We start from the raw sequence: 20,212 nt of genomic DNA, 5'->3' as shown, positions 1-20,212 counted from the left end.
GCACAAGGATCCAGAGTCTAGTAAGCAGAGTTTTCTGGGTGACTGAATTTTCTGAGGGGCTATGGTGTTTTAAAATGTAGCAAGGCCAAGTTAATTCTTCTCATCAATATCAGAAAATGGGTCATTTTCTCTCTGACAGTTTGAGCAATTCACTGTGGCCACAGTGCCAAGTCCCTGCCTGGATACACGCTCATTTACATGTTCTAGGAAACCCACAACAGACAACTAGAAAAGGCCAAGGCCGTACAGGACCAGCCACAGGACAAAGCACACAAAATGCCCCAGAACCAGAGAGTTCTTCCATAGGGAGAGCTGCACAGGAAGAATCCAGAGTTCCCCTAGCAAGCTGGCCCAGGAGTGCACAGACATTCCCTCAGTGGCTTGAAAAGTCATAACGGAGGGCGTCTTGGTAGCAAGAGAAAAGAAAATCATACGGAAGTTTGCTTAAAATGTTAAACAGAATTCATTTTACCTTCTATTTGGCAGTAGCTTGTCGCTTAACTCACCCTGACATCACATCTTCACGAAATTGCCGAGAATTTGTGCTGTGTTTGTTTTATGATGTGATTAATAAGGTGGTAAATCAGCTTTCTTTCATGTGACATGTCACTCGACTGTCTGTTATGTTACGATCTTGAGACGCTCCAAGACTGAGTTGTGTGCCATGAGTGTATGTGCCTCTGTGGATTAATGCTTATCCAGGTGAGGGATCAGTATCAAACAGATGATTGTTTACAAACTCCAGCTCACTGGGGTGTCTCGGCATAGCAAAAGAACAGCTAAATGCGATATCACATTCCCTAGAATACTCTGCAATGATGAATTTTAGATGATTTCCTAAGACCAAATATTAGTTTCCTTAAAAAGTTACTCATTGCCTTTAATCCCAGCACTCAGGAGGCAGAGGCAGGCGGATCTCTGTGAGTTCGAGGCCAGCCTGGTCTACAAGAGCTAGTTCCAGGACAGGCACCAAAAACTACAGAGAAACCCTGTCTCGAAAAATTAAAAAAAAAAAAAAAAAAGTTACCCATTAACTTTATAACAAACGTCATTCACCTCACGTGAAAATCCACCAGATAAAGACTCAGAAAGTCTATCTAGGCTCAGTGAAAAACGGACGTGATTGATTGGTGAGGACTGTCATGGGAATAGGGCTAAGAGAATGGACAGGACCCACATCAAGTGTCAGGCTGTGCCATATCCTTTCAAATAGATTTTTATTTGCCAACCTACCTCACTCTTGGTTTGCTATACATTCTATGTATTGTTCCTCTCACTGACTCTTTATAGGGTAATAGTGTATGTTTGGCTTGCGTAAAAGTCCTCTATTTAAGCTGTGCATCGTAGCACATACCTTTAACCCTAGGACCTGGGAGGGAGACTTGGATGGGTTTCTATGAGTTTGAGTTCATCCCTGTCTATACAGTAAGTTCCAGGACAGCCAGTGCTACATGGTGAGACCTTGCAACAAATAAACAAACAAGCAAACAAACAAACAAGCAAAATCATCTCTACACTCACATTTCAATTATACTCTTGTAGTCTTTTTCTTTCTAGATATATAGCAGGATTAGCAGGATAGCTAAGCCTTTAAAATCTTCTTTTAAGTATGCACATTCATTCCTTAAACAAATACGACACTATGTATCTGGAGTCCCAGCACTGGAGAGTCTGTGAGGTAGGAATAACCTGATTCCAAGTCCAACCTGGAGTATACAAGGAGACCCTGTCTTAAAAGCAACAGCAGCAATAATAACAGTAACATATGAGTACTCTTTTTTCTCTCTCTCTCATATATGATGTCCTATCCTCAGTTTCTTCTTCCTCCATTCCTCCCCATCTCTCCCTACAGTTTAGAAACAAAAGAGCAGGACTGCTTGGGATACCCACCTACTATGGCCTAGCAAGTTAAAATAAGACTGAGCATAGGCTCTCAAATCAAAGAACAATGGGGCAACCCAGTAGGAGGAAAAGGGTCCCAAGTACAGGCAAAAGAGTCAGAGACACACTCCCAACTTTTGGAAGTCCTACAAGAACACCAAGCAACACAATGATAGGGAATATGTAGAAGAGCTAGTTCAGACCCATACAGGGCTTGTGTTTATTGCTTCAGTCCCTGTGAGCCCCTACGTGCCTTACTTAAGTGATTCTGTGTGCCATGATCTCATGGTGCCCTCAAATCCTCTGCCTCCTATAATCCTCCCTCCCACTCTTCTGCCAGGTTCCCCCAACTCTGCCTAGTGTTTATCTGTGGATCTCTGCATCTGCTCCCATCAATTGCTGAATGATGCTTCTCTGATGACAACCGGACTGGGCACTGATCCATGAGTATAGCAGAATATCATTAGGAATCATTTCATTGACTTTTTTTGTAGTCATGTTTGGTTCTTTCCTGGCTCTCTGGGTTGTTCTGCCTGTAGTTCCTGGCATCCATGCAGTACAGGCATGACCTCCCTCTTTGGCTTAGATCTCAGGCTGGACTAGTCATTGGTTGGCCACTCCCACAAGTTATGCTCTACCATTACACCAGCATATCTTGCAGAACGGGCAGATTGTAGGTCGAAGGTTTTATAGCCAAGTTGATGCCCCAGTCCCACTACTGGGACCTTGCCTGGGTCTGCGGATTGTAGCATGATTATTCTTTACTTAACAGCTATTGTCCACCTATAAGTGAGCACATACCATGTTTGTCTTTCTGGGTCTGGATTACCTCACTCAGGATGATCTTTCATGATACCATTTTTTTTAACAGCTGGGTAATAATCCACTGTGTAAACATCCCACATTTTCTTTATCCATTCTTCAATCGAGGGACATTTAAGTCCCTACATCATTCTGGTAGGATATAGTGTCCTTTGGTTATAAGCCCAAGAGTGGTATAGTGGTATTTCTGAGGAGCTACCATATTGATTTTGAAAGTGGTTGTACAAGTTTGCACTTCCACTAGCAGAGGAGGAGCGTTTCCCTTGCTCTACATCCCCACCAGCATGGGAGCTGTCATTTGTATTTTTTATCTATCTTAGCCATTTTGACAGGTATAAGATGGAACCTTAAAGTCATTTTGATTTGCATTTTCCTGATGGCTAAGGGTGTTGAAAACTTCTTTGAAGTGTTTCTCAGCCATTTGAGAGCCCTCCGTTGAGAATTCTCTTTAGAGCTTGTCTTAGTTAGGGTTTCTATGAAACATCATGACAAAACCAAAAGTTGGAAAGAAAAGGGTTTATTAGACTTACATTTCAGCATTGCTGTTCATTGCCAAAGGAAGTCAGGACAGGAGCACAAACACGGCAGGAACTTCGACACAGGAGCTGATGCAGAGGCCATGGAGGGGTGCTGCTTACTGGCTTGATTCCCAAAGCTTGCTCTGCCTGCTTTCTTATAGAACCCAGGACCATCAACCCAGGGATGGTACCACCCACCATGGGCTGGGCCCTCCTCATTGATCACCAACTGAGAGAATGCCATACAGCTGGACCCTATGGAGACATTTCTTCAACTGAGGCTCCTTCCTCTCTGATGACTCTAGAGTGTGTCAGGTTGATACATAAAGCCAGTCAGTACAACAGAACCCTTGTCAATTGACACACAAACATATCACTATTAATCCACAATCCTTCCTTTCTTTGTCAGTCCCAAGATCTCACATTAAAAATATAAATAACTTTGAAGTCCCACAGTCTTTACAAATTCAAACACATTAAAATTTCAGTCTCTTTAAAATAGACAATCCCTTTTAAAACCCAAAGTCTTTTAAAATTCAAAATCTCTCAACTGTGGACTCCAGTAAAATACTTTCTTACTTCAAGAGGGAAAAAAAAACAAATTCCAACCACCCAGTGTGTGGGATCCACTCATGATCTTCTGTATTCTTCCAAAGGGTTTGGGTTACTTCTCTGGCTCTGCCCTCTGCAGTATATAGAGCTTGTCTTCTAGGCTCAGGTGGGCTCCACTCCACAGTGACTGCTTACCTTAATGGTCATCCCACAACGCTGGCATCTCCTAAACCGCTGGGTCCCTTGCAGCAACTGGGCTGCACTTTCACCAATAGCCCCCACAGGCTCTTCTCATAATGCTAAGCTTCAACTTCTCGGCACGATCCTTTCAGACTTGGGCCTTCAGTTGCCACTGAGGCTTTACCTTCATCAATGGCCTTCCCTTGCCTTTCACAGTGCCAAGCCTCAACTTCTCTACATGACCCCCTCATGCCTTCAAAACCAGTACCACTTTTACATCTTACCAATCCAGTCTGCCAGCACAAGGTACAGCCATTGTGCCTCCGGAACGCAGCTTCTCTGTGCTCTGACGAAACACTTCTCATAAGTCTGCACCTCAGCAATGCTGGTCTCTTCTTAATCGCCACTAATTTCTTAGCTCCAGCTGACCAACGTCGATTGTCCCAGTAACACAAGGTTTCACTTCAGTGGTGCTGGCCTCTTTAATCACAACTGACTCTTCAGTTTCAGCTGACCAGAACAAAGGAATCTTAATTCAAAACAGCAAATGGCCCAGACAACTTCTCCAGATTTCCCTCTGAAATTCCCCAAGCCAGGGATCCCCACCTGGGCACTACTCTGCACATTCTTCTCTTCCAAGCTCCCACAGAACATCCCACTGATCTTGCCAAACCCAATGGCTTTTTTGGTCTGAAGTTTTGTGCTAGTGACCGTGTCCTTTGCCTTAGCGCAGCTTTTCAGTCTCATGAGCTCCCACTTATTGATTGTTGTTCTTAGTGCCTGTGCTGTCTGAGTTCTGTTCAGGAAGTTGTCTCCTGTGCCAGTATATCTTAGGTTATTCCCCACTTTCTTTTCGATCAGGATTAGTTCATCTAGTTTTACACTGAGGTCTTTGATATTCCTGGACTTGAGTTTTATGCATGGGGATTGATATGGATCTATTTGCATTCTTCTACGTGCTGACACCCAGTTATGCCAAGATCATTTGTTGAAGCATATAATTATTCTTATCTTCAGTCTCCAAACTTGAAATCCATAGTCAGGTTCCTAGAAACCTTGACGTCACTCAGTGACTCACTACCTAGAGCAATCCTGGCTCCAAAGTAAAGTCCTTTATAACATCCAGTATTTTTCCCTGCACTTCCCTCAGTCAGGTTTTCACATTCAAATCTTGACCTGCTTTTTTTTTTCCTTATGGAGAAAAGCTTTATTTTCTCATAGTACAGATGCAACACCTAAGTTTATACATGACACTTAACAGGATAGCAAGGGGTTTTGCCCATGATCTGAATATTCCATTTGCAGATGTTGTTGACAAGTAATAGTCTGATCATTGCAGTGGCCTCTAGCTGCCCCCCTATGATGTCCAACAGTCATTTTGCTCCAGCCATCCTCCTTCTTACAGCTACCAGGCAGCTGACTACTCAGCACCATCTTTATCATGCACGGTGTTTTGCTCAAAACAATAGATTTTCATATCCTGATGCATATATGTAAATCCTGCTTTTTGGCATTATGTGGGACATTCTGTTGGCAGTGTGGTGTTTGGAAAAGAAGGAAAACAATAACAGGAGCAAACCAAAATAAGTTGTGGCATTTTACTGGCCATGCAAAGTTTATGTAACTGTGATGTCTCCTTTCTTTCCACCTTAAGTGTGAAATAATAAGCCCCATTTCGAGGACTTACTATGAGAACATAAAAGATTGTATAGGGGCTAGGGAGGTGACTTTGCAGATAAGGCACTTGCTGCAATTTTTGCAGGTATTCTGTGTTCTGATCCCATCACCCACATGGTGGCTTAAAACCATCCACAATTCTAGTTCCGGGACATCTGATGCTCTCTTCTGGACTCTTTGAATGCATTGCACTTATCTATGAAGGCAAAAAAAAAAAATACATAGAACAAATTAAATAAATCTAAGAAATAATAAAATAAATTGTATAAATGGCAGGTTGATCAAAGCACTTCACACAAAGTGCAAAATAAACAATTATTCTGACAATCAATAATAAAGGTAGGATTAATTTCACTTTGCTACACTTGACTGTGTGGTCATGAACTCATGGCTAGTTTCCATGACTTCTGTTGGAAAACAAGGCTAGGACCTTAACTGGAAGGCTATTGAAAGGACTAGAAGACGCAAACGAATGGTGGAGCTTGGCACTTGCTGAATATTTAATGCAAGGCCGCCTGCTCTTGGCCTTGCCCTTCTATCTGTGATCTCGACAGAGCGCCTCCAGATGCTAATGATCCTGTGAAAATAGCCCCAGAATGGTGCTTCATGCCTGCACAGATGCCACTTTGATTATCTTTAACAACGCTCCCCCTTTATCCAGGAAATTCTAACCACACTTCCAAATCCAAATGTCTCCTCTCCATGAAACCTTTGCTAAGTTTCCTGTTTGCTGCTGACCCCACCACCCTCAACTCCCCACACTGTGTCCCATTCCCTCTCACACCACTTAGCATTTGGGGCACTGTATCTTGTTCCTTGTAGAGACACAGTGCCAGGCAGCAGTGGTGGGCATAGGAACCCATTCCCAAAGAGGCTCACCGGCAGGTGAGAAATAATTCTCCAGACACGGATGACAGTCATGTTTACCCCTGTCTTTCTTTGTGTGATTGCAGCTTCCTTGCACGAACAAGGGATGGTTCAAATGACCGTGAAAGACTACATGAGGTAGGTAGCAGAGTCGGCCACTTCACTCTGAAATTTTGCATCTACAACATTAAATGAGATGGAAACAAAGCTGATGATTTCTTCTTAATAGTTCTGTAGTTCTTGGGGTCTCATGAAATGTCCCTCTCTTAGACATCACGATTGGAGCATTTTCTATAGTCTTTGCAGAATTAGAGGTGCTGTGAATATCATAAAGGAGTGAGAGGATACACCTACAAATGTTGACCTGCTATGAAACATAATTATAGTCTGTGCGGAAATGCATTTGACTGCAATGCATCAATTTAGAAGGTGGACTCATGTCTGTGTCTGGCTAATGACATTACTCAGCATACGATCTACCGACTGTTTCCATGTTGATGAGATGCTGTGTGTCTCTAATGGCGTAGAGGGTAGCTTACAGAATGTGCTCCCCTGTGCAGCTCCATGACACTGAGTATAAAAGCCCTCCTCAGACTTACTAAACTGAAACCTTAGGTGGGGTTCAGAACTGTGCTTTGCAAACCCTCCCGACGATTCTAAGGCACAGTATAGTTTAAAAACTGCTAGGGCTGAGCTCTTTGAGGCAGGGAACTGCTTTCTGCTCTTGGGTCATTCTTGGACTTTCAGAACTGTTCCAGAAAACTCCATGTGCAGTGCTGATGTGCACACATTTCACAGTTCATCCTCCTTTCGGCGCTCAGTGGTTTCAATCTGATGCGGTCACATATTTGTAAAGCACCAACAAAATCTCCCAGGGAGTTCAAAGAAGAGATGAAGAGCTGGGTTCAGGGACAAGCTCATGCCCACAAGGATGGATCAAACCAACAAGTGCTTGTGGGTTCTTCTGGACCTATGGCCGGCCTGCTTCTAGGTTGCCCAACTGAACATTGCAAAATGGATGTACCCCTCAAATTCAAAAAGAAAAATGAAATCCAAAGATAGAAAGAGAGATGAGATAGGGAGTGGCAGTCTGACTCTCTGATGATGTGAAAAAGATACTGATCAAAAGCACTTGAAGGAGGAAAGGGTTTATCTGGCTTACAGGATGCAGTCCTTCACTGAGGGAAGACAGGGCAGGAACTCAAGGCAGGAACCTGCAGTCAGGCACTGAAACAGAGACCACAGAAGAATGTAGCTTGCTCAGCTAACTTCCTGATGCAGCCCAGCCCCACCCACCTATGGATGGGTCCATCCACAGTAGACTGGGTTTTCCTCCACCAAGAAAATGCCCTGCAGATATTCCCACAGGTCAATGTGATAGAGGCAATTCCCCAATTGAGGGTCCCTTTTCACAAGTTATTTGTGTGGCAAGTTGAAAATAAACAAACAAAACAGCAACAAAACAAAACAAAAAAAACCCAAAAAACAACTAACCGGTACACAAGGCTAAATAAACGAATATATTTTCCCCTTTCCTCAAGCTTTGTGGTCCTTTAAAACTAGATTCTTATTATTCAGGAACATGTTCTTTCTCATCTTTAGTGAAAAAGAAAACAATTAAACAGAGAGGCAGGGTCCAGATGTTCTTATTCAGTATGGACAGGACTAAAACAAATTTAACAACTCGGGTTTAGTAACCTAGTCTCTTTGGGAACATTGACATCTGCAGAGTGTTGTTTGATAAACTTTAATTGTATGCCAACTGTCTAATATGATCCACGATATACCTGCGCTACATAAAACAGGATCATATTATAATACAGTTCAGTTTTCTTTGGAAATGCTTTAAAATGTTTTACAATACAGGAGTATCAGATATAGTGATTCTTATTGTTTTACATAATAAGGGACTTCATTGCTATTGCCTGTGGTTGGCCACAGGAGCTCTGGGGACACAGGCCAGAGATTGCTAGCCATGAAGTATGACATCCTTCTTCATTGTGAGAAATTATGTGGAGTACCTCCAGATCCTTAGCTTCATGTCTTTCATCCCATAATATTAACTTCTTCCCTCAAGTTGGAGCCTAGCAGAGCTGTGTTCCAGAAAGGTCCCCCAATGATTTGCCATCTGTCAAGAGTGAGATATTCTGCCACCTTTCTAATAAGCACTCGCAGGCACCTAACACTTAAATTTTCGCACCTGCTATAACAATGCTCGGAAAGGAAGAGAAGCCCTACGCTGCACACACCGCCTCCTTCCAAGGCATGGCCACTGTGGACTTATTAGAAGCCAGAGGAAAGACAAATGCTTGCCCCGGAAAGGAAATCATCTCAAGGGCCTCCGGGGAGAATCTAGGTTAATGTGACTCATCTTAGCTTCCCTTCCCTTCTAGATCTCTGCACCAGTTCTCAGAGACGCCTACTCTGTCCAGAGGGACTAGTTTCAACTCGTGCTATTCCACCACAGGTGTACCACAAAGGTATGTGACTTTCGTCCAGTTGATTCTTCTCAACAACTGGCTTTGTGAAATTATAGATCTGTACGTTAGAGATACTGGTTGAATGAGTGGATGAGAGGGTGAACAGAGAATTTCCAAATCTGGTTTTCAAAAGCAGATTAAAATAAGCATTGAAACTGGAAAGGAGGTTAAGTATGTATCATGAGAAAATACCCAATGAATGATTAGACCATGCACTTGCTGGTATTTCATTCATTCATTGACAAAACAAGGAAGATGTGTGCAGACTGCAGCTCTACCTGTTAGAACGATCACTGTCATATTTTAAGGAAAAACCACAAGCTGTCAAAAAGCAAGCCAAGCAGGTAAAATATACAAACTGTGTATACACCCATAGAGAAAAATAAACTTATAGATTTAGTTGAATGAAGGTAAGGACTAAGGGCAAAAATTTATATGCATTATTTTCCTTTACAAAAGGTGAATTTACTTTATTTCTTGTGTAACTAAAGATGTTAAAAGTTAATGATATTTTCATAATGATCCAATGTTTAATGACAAGTCAACAAATAATCATCTTGGTGGCCATGATACTGTACCCTTTGGAAGTCAGTCCCTTGCTAACTGTGTGTCATAGGTACCTAGACTTAGAACTTACAACACTGCAGAGGTTCAAAAAAGATTGGTAAAAATGGACTGAATAAAGATTTGTGCAGTGGTATCAATGGATAATGAATTAAAATTCATGTGAAATTTAGGATTCTCTCCAAACTAATTTCTCATTTGGATCTTCTTTACACCAATTTGTCCATGGCATACAATGACTGGTTGTCACTGCAGCTTTCCAGATTATGCTAATGATTAAGGTATGCGATCCAAGCCTTTTAGACCCCTCAATGAGGGTTCCTAGCTTGCCTTTTCTTCCTTGATTGGGTAAGAAGGCAAATCAGCAAATCTGAGGGTGTCATCAGAAATTACGAAAGTGACACTGGTGGTGTCAGGGAAGAAGTCTTGCCCATAAGATTAATGAGATTAAAACTCTGATGAGAAAATGATCTGCAGAATCTCAATAAACTCATGAGAGTAGCCTGGGAAGTAAAGCAAACAAAGACCTTCCTGAAGAGGTAAGAAAACCTGCTGAAACTTCATGAGGGATTTCCGTTCCCATGGAGTCCATGGCACGTGAAGTTCAAACACCAGAATGTTCTTAGGGAAAAGTGAGTTGGTATACATAAAATTCCTAGATATTTGACTCTTAATTTCTGTGCCAGTACAGACTAGAACATTTTGACAAAAGGATTTCTTTTTTCTTAGCCAAGTCAAAGCAAAATACAAGCAAACAAACAATAAATACCACAGCCTATTCTAATCTTGCCTAGGGGCTTTAAAGCATTATTTGGAAACATTGACCCCATAGTGTGCATTCAGTGATATCCTTGACAGATTTGTGTAGCTGAGGATGTCCCAGAATGATGCTTTAAAAAATATTCATCTAGGAGTTTCCATTCCCAGTTTTTTGGCTGCCAGTTTCTGTTTGCTCTTTGGTCACCAGCTACTGTTCTGAGGTGATTGTCAATGTATGACTTCCACTCCTCAGTCTTCCTGCCCTGTCCCATTTACCATTTGCCCAGTGAGAAAGGAAAGTCAGATGGATAAACTCACTGTTTTGTTTGTAAAGCACAGGCAAGTGTCCCTGGGTGGGGTGACCGACTGTCCTTTAAGTGAGCTGTGTGAGTTCCAGAGAGCTTATCTTCTGTTTGTCTGTTCAAGATCCTCTTTCACTCAAATTTTGGAAGACTGAGTGATTAGAAAAAAAATGACTTACGGATCTATCTTATAGATAAAGATATTCTCATTTTTTTTTATCTCAGCATTCCTGAATGGTTGAAATTTTGGGAAAAAGACCCTGTGGAAATTCTCTTGGATCTGGGCTTTGGTGCTGATGAGCCAGATATATGCACACAAATCCCAGCCAGATTCCTTGGATGCAGCTCAGCAGCCAGAGGAATCAACATCCGTGTTTTTCTTGAAGCACAGAGGCAGAGGATGGACTTCGAGAATCCTGACTTGTATGGTAAGTAGGAGCCTGTGGCACTGCATCTCAATCCCTGGCATGGAGTACTGGGGAAAGCCACAGTATATAACACGATAGGCTTGCTGGTTGTATGTGACACCTCAAAACCCCTAATGGCTTAAAACAGAAAAAAGAAATGACTTCCTGATCTCTCTTTATGTCTGCCATGATTTTGGATGTATATTTAGAAGAAAGACTGATGTGCTCCAGTGTCACTGGAGAATCTGCCTTGCCTCTACTATAATCTGGACCATCACTAGTTGTAATGACAGGGGAAAGATGGGAAGGGGAAAGTATACTCAACGCAGGTCTACTCAGATGTCATTGGCCCAAACAAGTCACAAACTCCAAGGCAGTGGAATGTGCAATCCTGGGTAAGCCCAAAGGTGACACACTCTCACCAGCAAACGAACCACACCCCAAGAGAGAGATCAGCCTGCTCACTGTGAAGCCTTAAGTGAAATCTTCTCCTTCACTAGAGGCTTCTTAGATTTCTAGTGTCTATGCCTTGAGATGCAGGTGGTAGCTACTCACCTGTCATATCTGGCTGATGTGTGGTTTACCTATACTTAGTCCTTATAGAAAGTGTGTACTTAGCATGTTTCCCAATCCCATGGTCAGTGGAATAACTTTTTCTAAAGTAGTTCAGCAGATCCTCTTGGAGAAGGTGCGCATTAACAAATAAGTTAGCAGAAAGAGACCTTGTAGCTAAACAGCTTATTTACCTGGGGTTGAGGGACAGTCCTCAGGCTCCGAGAGGGAAGGTGGATAGCATGCTTAAACTCATTTAAATCTGCAGTGCCACTTGGGTCTTCTGTGGAACACATGACAGAGTGTGAGAAAATTTAGATGGGGAAATAGCGATGTTCTGATTCTGACATAAGTTCTTCTAAATTCACCTGAAGTAAAGTCAGTGAAGAGGAACTATGTTCTCAGTTACTGGGAAAAGAAACTTCTCTTGGATTTCTCAGTTTAATTTCCCTTCCTCTTCCTCCTCTTCCTCCTCCACTTCCTCCTCCTCCTCCTCTTTCTTATTCTTCTTCTTCTGTAGAAGGAGCAGCGGGCTGCGTTCCTGCCACTTGGCTCCTGGCCTCCTGGCTAGCTTATGCCCCGAAATAACAACACACAAACTGTATTCTTTTAAACACTGTCTGGCCCATTAGTTTCAGCCTCTTCTTGGCTAACTCTCACATCTTGACTAACCCATTTCTAATAATCTGTGTAGCACCACGAAGTGGTGGCTTACCATAAAGGATTCTAGTGTACATCCATCTTGGGCTGGAGCTTCATCACGTCTTCCCCAGAGAGGAGAGGCATGGCAACTGTCTCACTTCTCTCTTCCTCCCAGCATTCTGTTCTGTCTACTCCACCCACCGAAGGGCTGGCCTATCAAATGGGCTAAGGAAGTTTTATTAACCAATGGCTTTCCTCCATCCTTCTTCTTCTTCTTCTTCTTCTGCTTCTTCTTCTTCTTCTTCTTCTTCTTCTTCTTCTTCTTCTTCTTCTTCTTCTTCTTCTTCTTCCTCCTCCTCCTCCTCCTCCTCCTCCTCCTCCTCCTCCTCCTCCTACTCTTCCTCCTCCTCCTTCTCCTCTCTCTCTCTCTCTCTCTCTCTCTCTCTTTCTCTGAAATGGTTCTCAAAATCTCAGCAATAAGTTTTATTAAGAGTATGTAATCCTGAAGGTGTTATAATATATTCTTTTTACTTCAAGAATGAATTATTATGGTGTCCCCTCCTTCCAGAAATGGTTAGAGAGGATCCAAGGGTGGGCCTTTGGTCATGGTATGGCTGCCTCACTTTCTCCTACATACCAAAAGTACACTTACTTCAATAAAGCCAAGACGGGGTTATACTATGTAGTTCTGGCTGTACTAGAACTCCCTATGTAGACCAAACTGACCTCAAGTGCACAGAGATCTGCCTGCCTCTGCCTCCTATGTGCTGTATGTAATTGAAGATGCACAGCACCAACCCAGCTCATGATTCTGGTTTATAAGTATGCACTATATAAAAACCAGAAGGATTATGATGCTTTCATTCATATTTCAAAGTAAAGACTGGCAATTTGCAGTTATATTCCCTAAATGTAGTTTCTGGGAGGACAGTGTATATATGTAGCTATGAGAGGGAAGCCAAAGATGCAAAAGAATAGCCCAGAAGTTAGATATTGCAGCAATATGGAACACCTGCCATGGAAAACCACAGTCAATGGACAGCGCAAGGTGAAAAGAGGAGCCACATCAGCTGGACATAATAAAGCCAGAGCAGTCTGGCTTTACTAGTTCATCAGAGTTCACAGAATGCTTATCTGTGCCATAGATGGTGGCCATGAAATCACAGATTTAATGTTTGTCTTGTTGGGTTTCAAACTTGTTTTGATCTCATGCCTTTTTTGTATGATTACATCTCTCCATTTAGAAGGGGGAATATTTATTCTAGTCCATCATGTTTCAGAAGTATATAGCCTACTTTTGTTTTTACATATTCTTACTCTTCAGAGGAGACTTTGAACATGTACTTTTGAGCTGTCTCACTGGTTAAGGGTATAGAAACTCTTGGAGATGGGTTGATGCATTTTTACATGAATCATCTAGGTCATCAAAGGTCAGAAGTGGGATGCTCTAATTTAATGGGTGGTGTTTGGGGTAGCAAGTTGACAAGGGATAAACTTGTTATGGCTAACTTGACTCTACTGAGAAACAAGAACTCAGTAAAGCACACTTCTGGATAATGTTTCAAGAGAGGATCAACTCTAAAAGCGGTGGAGGGACTATGTCGAATGTAAGTAGCACCATCCCACAGTCTTGGTGCTTGAATAGAATACAGACAGCAAAGCAACTTCCAAATATCTATGTTTATGTTCAAAGATAAATGTTAGTCTCATCCTTAGAGAAACCTTGCTTTCCAGGGAATGTTAGTGAACATAGAAAGACTCTTAGCTGCACAAAGTGCGAAAATAAGTGATTAACACTGAATAAAACACTTATAACATCCTCTTTAAAGTTCTTAGAAAATTACTGAAGAGAGTATGGAAATATTTTAAGAGCAGAAAAACTGGGTGAGAGCCTGCAAAATGCCAACTTTTGAACAATGCAGAGTCATTATAACTTTGAACTCATAACTGGTAAAGATGCTTGCCCTGGTCTGCATAAGAAATAACCCACCAACACTCAGGTATAGATGGAAAGAGAGACTCAAAGGACCTCAGCCTTCACTGCTAACTCTTTGCTACTGATAAATTCAGGAAGAGAGGAAGTAATTACCTTCAGGTGAATACCCACTGCGACTCCTCCAGGTTCCATTCTAATGCTCACATAGATAGTCCTAGTTAATCTAAGCAAACCAAGAGTGATGAATCTGGGGAAGGGACTGGTAGAGGTGGGCCAAGGGATAGGTGACAGGAATGAGAAAGAGATAAAAGAGGGGAGAAGGGAGTAACCAGAATACAGGGGGAGAAAGTACCTCAAATACATTAAATATACTATTTAATGGAAAAGTGAAAGAGGTAAATTAATTTTAAAAATATGGAAAAAAGAAATCCTACTAACTCAGGTATGCACATTCCCTCTCCTGCCTTTATTGCCTTTGACAAGCTAGGCTGTCATACTCTGCCAAACCATCCTCACTATGATGTACTGAATCCTCTGAAAACCTGAATAAAAATTAAACACCTCTCCTCTTTCTACTTCAAGTTTTTCTCTCGAGTATTTGGTCACAGTAGTAAGAAAATATGACTAAAGGAGCATCTTTGCTCAGCTATGTGGGTGTTTACCATGGTTGAGTCATATAATCTTTAAGTTACCATCAGGGTTTTGATAAAGCTATACTACAAAATAAAATTCTTGCTTTTTTTCTCACCATGGTTTTATTATATCAATACACCAAAATAAAAATAATTTACTCTGGTTTACAAACTGACATCATGTGCCTAAATTGTCTCATACTTCTTGAGGTCCCTCTCTAATGCTAATTTAGCCAACACTTTCATATATTGCTGGATTATTAAAATATTGCAGCCATATTATGAAGAAAGAATAACAAATTGGGAACATCTTTAGTATGAAAGCCAATGGGATTCCTCATTAATTACTATTTGTTTCTTGAAAGATTGAAAACTGCATAGTCCTTTTTAATAACCTTTTAAAATTTTAATATTCCTTATTGACTCTATAGAAATTTCACATCATGTACCCCAATTCTGCTCACCTCCTGGTCCCTCCATATTCACTCCTCACCCCTGCTGTATGTCCCCCCCACAAATTAATTTAAAACAAAACAATCAAAAAAAACCCACCATGGTCTTCCATATTTCCAATACCTCTTCATTTATCTTAGTGGCATCAGGAGGTATGCATGTGTTACTCAGTATGTTTATTGCGATGAGCCATTAGTTAGTCCAAGGCCTCCGGTTTCTGATACACCATCACCACTGAGTGATGTATCACTGGGTTCTCATTGAAACTCCTCTTAGATATCCTGTTGTTCCCTGAGTTGTGGAGATCCTGAGGTTATCAATCAACAGGTCCTGTCCCTTGGTGCACTCCAGCAAGTCATAGATGGGGTAGCTATCAGGGTACCCCAAGGATGTGGGATTGTACCACTGGGAGCCCCACAGGCAAGGAGCAGAGTTACTTCTCCTAGGCCCATGCCATCAGGGCTAGCTCTCCTACACCTGTGGTGAGGGATGGGACTCTCTCCAGGGTGCTGGGGTCAGTTCTCTCATGGGGCAGCATCACCAGCTCTGCTGATGCAGAGTCCAGCCAGGGTCAGCTATCCTGGGCCAGTAAGGGACAGGACTGTCTCAGCACAGCCTCAGATTTCAGCATCCATGATTCTTACGACCCCTGTGATAACACAAGCCATGGACATCAGTGCAGACCCTGGCTGCTGTTGGACAGTGGACCCAGACATGGCTGATGGCAGCAGCCCAGTCCCAGCCCTGTGTGGTTATACAGGTCACTCAGATTGTCATGACCTCTTACAGCAGCGAGGCCCTTGGACACCAACATGGATACAGGTGACAGCCCAGACCCCTGGCATTGGCATTGCCTTTGATAATATCAGGAGCCATGGACAACAACACAGACCTATATTGCCTAATCACGTAACTGTTTTGCTGTATAGCACAGCTACATGTATAGATAGCTATTGTCATCTGAGTTAGAAAATAAAAGCTTGAACATTTACTATGTTTGGCACAGAGCTAAGCACTGCCACTGCGTGTGTACTAACTCATGCACAGTGGGGTTAGACTTTCAGTGATGGATGTTTTTAGAACCAAGCCTCCTGATTCCATATGCTGTCCCATATGTGGGTGATGGAGGTGATGGACATGATGGTGAGACAGCTAGTGTATGAAGCTGTGGGAAGCATACTTGGACAACTTCATGCTGGAATCCTGGGTTAGCTTTAGGATGTGTTTTATCTTTTGCAGCAGTACAGATGGACATTGGGACTTGGTCCATTAGGAAAGCACTCTCCCACTTAGCTACATCCCCCGACTTGAGCTTATCTTTTGACATTTATTTCTACATATAAACATATAGAGTCACATATCTCTAGGTTTTTTATGAATTAACATATATAAACCATGGATATATATGAACCCACAAGTTATACACATCCAAGTAACTAAATGGAAAAGGAATCAGCCTTCCTTGTGAAGCAGTGACTTCTCATTAGGCAGGGGTCTCATCTTCAGAGAGTGTGGCACTGCTGGGAGGAACGGAGTTTTAACCGTTTGAAGTCTTAGTTTTCTTGGATAATCACATTATCCATTCTTTAAGTTCATCTTCCTTCTTTCATTTTAATTCACTTATTGCGTATATACCTGTGTACATGCCTGAATACCATAACACACATGTGGAGGCCAGAGGACAACTTGTAGAAGTTGGGTTTCTCCTTTACCATATGGATTTCAGGGATCAAATTAAAATCCTTGGGACTGGCTGCACATGACTTTACCTGCTGAGCCATCTCACTAGCCCCATTGTTTAGTCCTTATTATATAATTTACTGCTTTATAGTAGTATCATAGGGAAAAAAACTATCCTACAATTTCTATGTTCCTGTGTCCTTCAGGCAGGTTCCGACAGTTGGAAATTCTGGATCATGTGACCAATGCTTTCTCATCTTTGCTGAATGATGTTAACACCACCCAGAGCCAAGATGAAGAGAAAGTTGGAAGAGAGGGTGTGCAAAACCCCACATCGAGTGGAGCTAAAGAGCACCGGAGAAGAATGAGACAACTTTTAAAAAGAACTTCAAGACAGACCATCAGGAGAGATGTTAACTCAGCTCTGTCAGAATCATTCAAGATGGAAGACGGGATTTCTAGTCTGCCCACAAAGCCATGGGAGTCTAGGCTGGGGCTACAAGTGGCTTCCACTAGCCATGATGGAAGTCAAGTGCTTTTTTCAACAGAACATGGTTCTGCCCAAGTCTGCAATGACTTGTCCCCTTGTCTCCCTCCACATGATCTTCTGGACAAGCAGATGGCAAAACAGTCTCCTCATACCAGAGTGCCTGAGGGGTCAGTCGGAAGGAAAATTTGGAAGGAGAAATGGATTCCCATGGACAAGTTCAAGAATTTGTCTCACATCGTGAGTAAAGGAGTGGACTCCTTTGAAATGGAGGAGGTGAGTGTTGCAGCTGCTTGCTTAATTTCCTGTTGGAAATGGCCTAGCCCACCAAACCTTTTTGCTTTTTACCTCCATTGATCCACTTGACATCTCAATCTTTTGCTACTTTATCTTATATTTTCAAATTTAGTTTATACTGAGACACTCATAGTTACTCCAATTACTCCAGGCAGGACTAAACTGGTACAAAACCAACCTTTTATTGTCTTAGTTACTTTTTTATTGCTGTGGTAAGATACCATGACCAAGGCAACTTCTAGGGAGAACAGCTTAATTGGAGGCTTATATTTCAGAAAGCAAGCCCATGATCATGGAATGGAGCATGCCAGTGGGCATGTGGGCACGTAAGCCTCTCTGATCCACAAGTCCTATGCAGAGAGAGTTAACTGGGAATGGCATAGACTTTTGAAACTTCAAAACCTGTCTCCACAGACATCCCTCCTCCAACACAGCCACGACTCCTACTACTTCCCAAACAGTTTCAACAACTGGGGACCAAACATTCAAACAAAGGAGCCTATGAGGTCATTCTTAATTACCACGTCTATTATTTTTTTTCTTATTCTGCATCTAAGAGTTATTTCTTACTTTACTCTCACTCTATTTTTTATTAAGTATCTTGGTGTGATTTTTAATCTACTTTCTATCTTTTTTTTTAAGCTCACCTTCTTTAAGGGGTTAGTTCAATTACTCTCACTCAGTGGCAGTTGTCCCAAAATTTTTCCCTCTGTGTTCTCAGAGCCCCAGGATGAATCCCTGTGAAAGAGGTGCACGTGTCAGTTGCCTCTGCCTTGCTGAATTCCTGGCACTCTAAAGACCAAAGGAAGAGTCAGGACATACTCTTGACACAATGTGTCATGCAACAATCTTAGTAAAGCACTAAGAGCTCAGGGTAGACCTTGAAACTGGGGATTTAGTTTCCTTTGTTGACTTGCTTTAGGGTTCACATATTGAGACCCTGATTCACCTGAAATCTCTACTTGTTCATTCTTACTTTTTCTCACTCACAATAGTCTGCACTCTTTTTTCTTATATCTTCTATTGTATTTAGTTGATAAATATGTGCGTGCGTGTGTGTGTATGTGTGTGTGTGTATTTCCTCTTACCTCTGTATTCATAATGGAAACTAGGGTGGGTCATGAGCTTATTGATAACTGTTAATATAGTTAGAGAGGAATAAGAAAGGATGCTTTACAAACCCCTGTATATCTGAATTGCTCCAAGTATACTGGGGGAATTGATTTAATTTATAAATCACGAGATGGAAGATGTCTCTCTGCTGAGCCATCAGAGCCATCATGTGCCAGGCACAGCCACCAGCATAGATGTTGTAACAGAATCTGCTTTGAAAGGAGAGGTAACAGGAACAGGCACACAAAGCAGTGCCAGGGAGAAACAGGGGCAGTCTGCAGATGGGCCCTTATATTATTCTACAAACGCATTTTGTGAAATCCAAGAAGCCACAAACGGTGAACTTAGTGAAAGTAAAGCTTAACAATGCCTTGAAAAAAAAACTAGGTTATACTCAAGGGAGGATACCTACAGTAACCCTCTGCCCCTGAAAGATGTGAATGTTTCATTACATATATAGCTACCAAAGAACCTAGTATCTACATAAGTACATATTTATGTGTGCATGTGTACACATGCCTTATAGAAATCCTTACAGGGATTTCTTTACAAGATTAAAACACCACTTTTCATACCACATCATTTTTTTTTTTTTTGCCAATTTATAACACTTTAGCAAAGATCTGTTTTCTTCTAGTTTGGCAATTTTATGCATTATTTTAAATTTAATTTAATATTTTAAGGCAAATGTATACTTATAAGGATTACTTGAACAGTAAAATAATAGTTTTGTTAAGTATTTCCCAAGTTAAATATCATTAAAGTACTCTACATTAATCCAAAATGGTTTCCATAGAAAACTAGAATATTAGTGGAAGGAGAGAACTGACCCCTGAAGTTTGTCCCCCTAAATGTTCACACACACACACACACACACACACACACACACACACACACAAAATGAATGTAAAAAAGGAAACTAGAATATTATGTAGACTTTCATAACCAACTTCAACACTTTCTTGTATGTGTGCAATACTTCCTATGTACACAAAGCAGAGGTAACCGTAAAACAACAGAAAAGAAACTCACCCCCTTAAAACAAAACAAAAAAGGTTTTTGTAAAATATTATATTAGCACTGGGGAAAATACTTATTTCACTCAGTGCCATAAGAAAGAATAAAGAAAGAACCTAGGGATTCAGCATACTAAATAGGAACCAATGTTGGATTTAATGTCTACTTTTGAATGGCAAATCTAAAAATTTAATTATAAGAAATAAAAATGTAGGTGAAATTGACAGATTTCTGAGGCATTTAAATGATAGTCAATATGCATAAATAATTGGCCAGTAGAATTTTAACTATGGTTGGTCAAATTTCCTTTATAGCCAGTCTATCACGCTTCCCTCCAGGCCTGTTGAATGTTGCTTTTGGCCATATTTGGCTTGAATCTCCAAATTATAATTCC

The 20,212-nt window shown here is 41.5% G+C and overlaps 1 protein-coding gene across 1 annotated transcript in view; it reads left to right on the top strand.

Annotated features, from left to right (window-relative positions):
• The window catches only part of Itprid1 (ITPR interacting domain containing 1), a 123,243-nt gene that overhangs the window by 29,901 nt on the left and 73,130 nt on the right, over positions 1–20,212 (top strand). The window contains exons 6-9 of the mRNA XM_057788184.1: positions 6,584–6,635; positions 8,891–8,977; positions 10,828–11,030; positions 17,111–17,667. Coding sequence (XP_057644167.1) covers positions 6,584–6,635; positions 8,891–8,977; positions 10,828–11,030; positions 17,111–17,667 — 899 coding nt within the window. The remainder of the gene's footprint in view (positions 1–6,583; positions 6,636–8,890; positions 8,978–10,827; positions 11,031–17,110; positions 17,668–20,212) is intronic.

Source organism: Chionomys nivalis, chromosome 1 (assembly GCF_950005125.1).
Source record: "Chionomys nivalis chromosome 1, mChiNiv1.1, whole genome shotgun sequence".
Lineage (NCBI taxonomy): Eukaryota > Metazoa > Chordata > Mammalia > Rodentia > Cricetidae > Chionomys > Chionomys nivalis.
The sequence above is the reverse complement of the archived record's forward strand: the minus strand, read 5'-3'. Positions and strand labels throughout refer to the sequence as shown.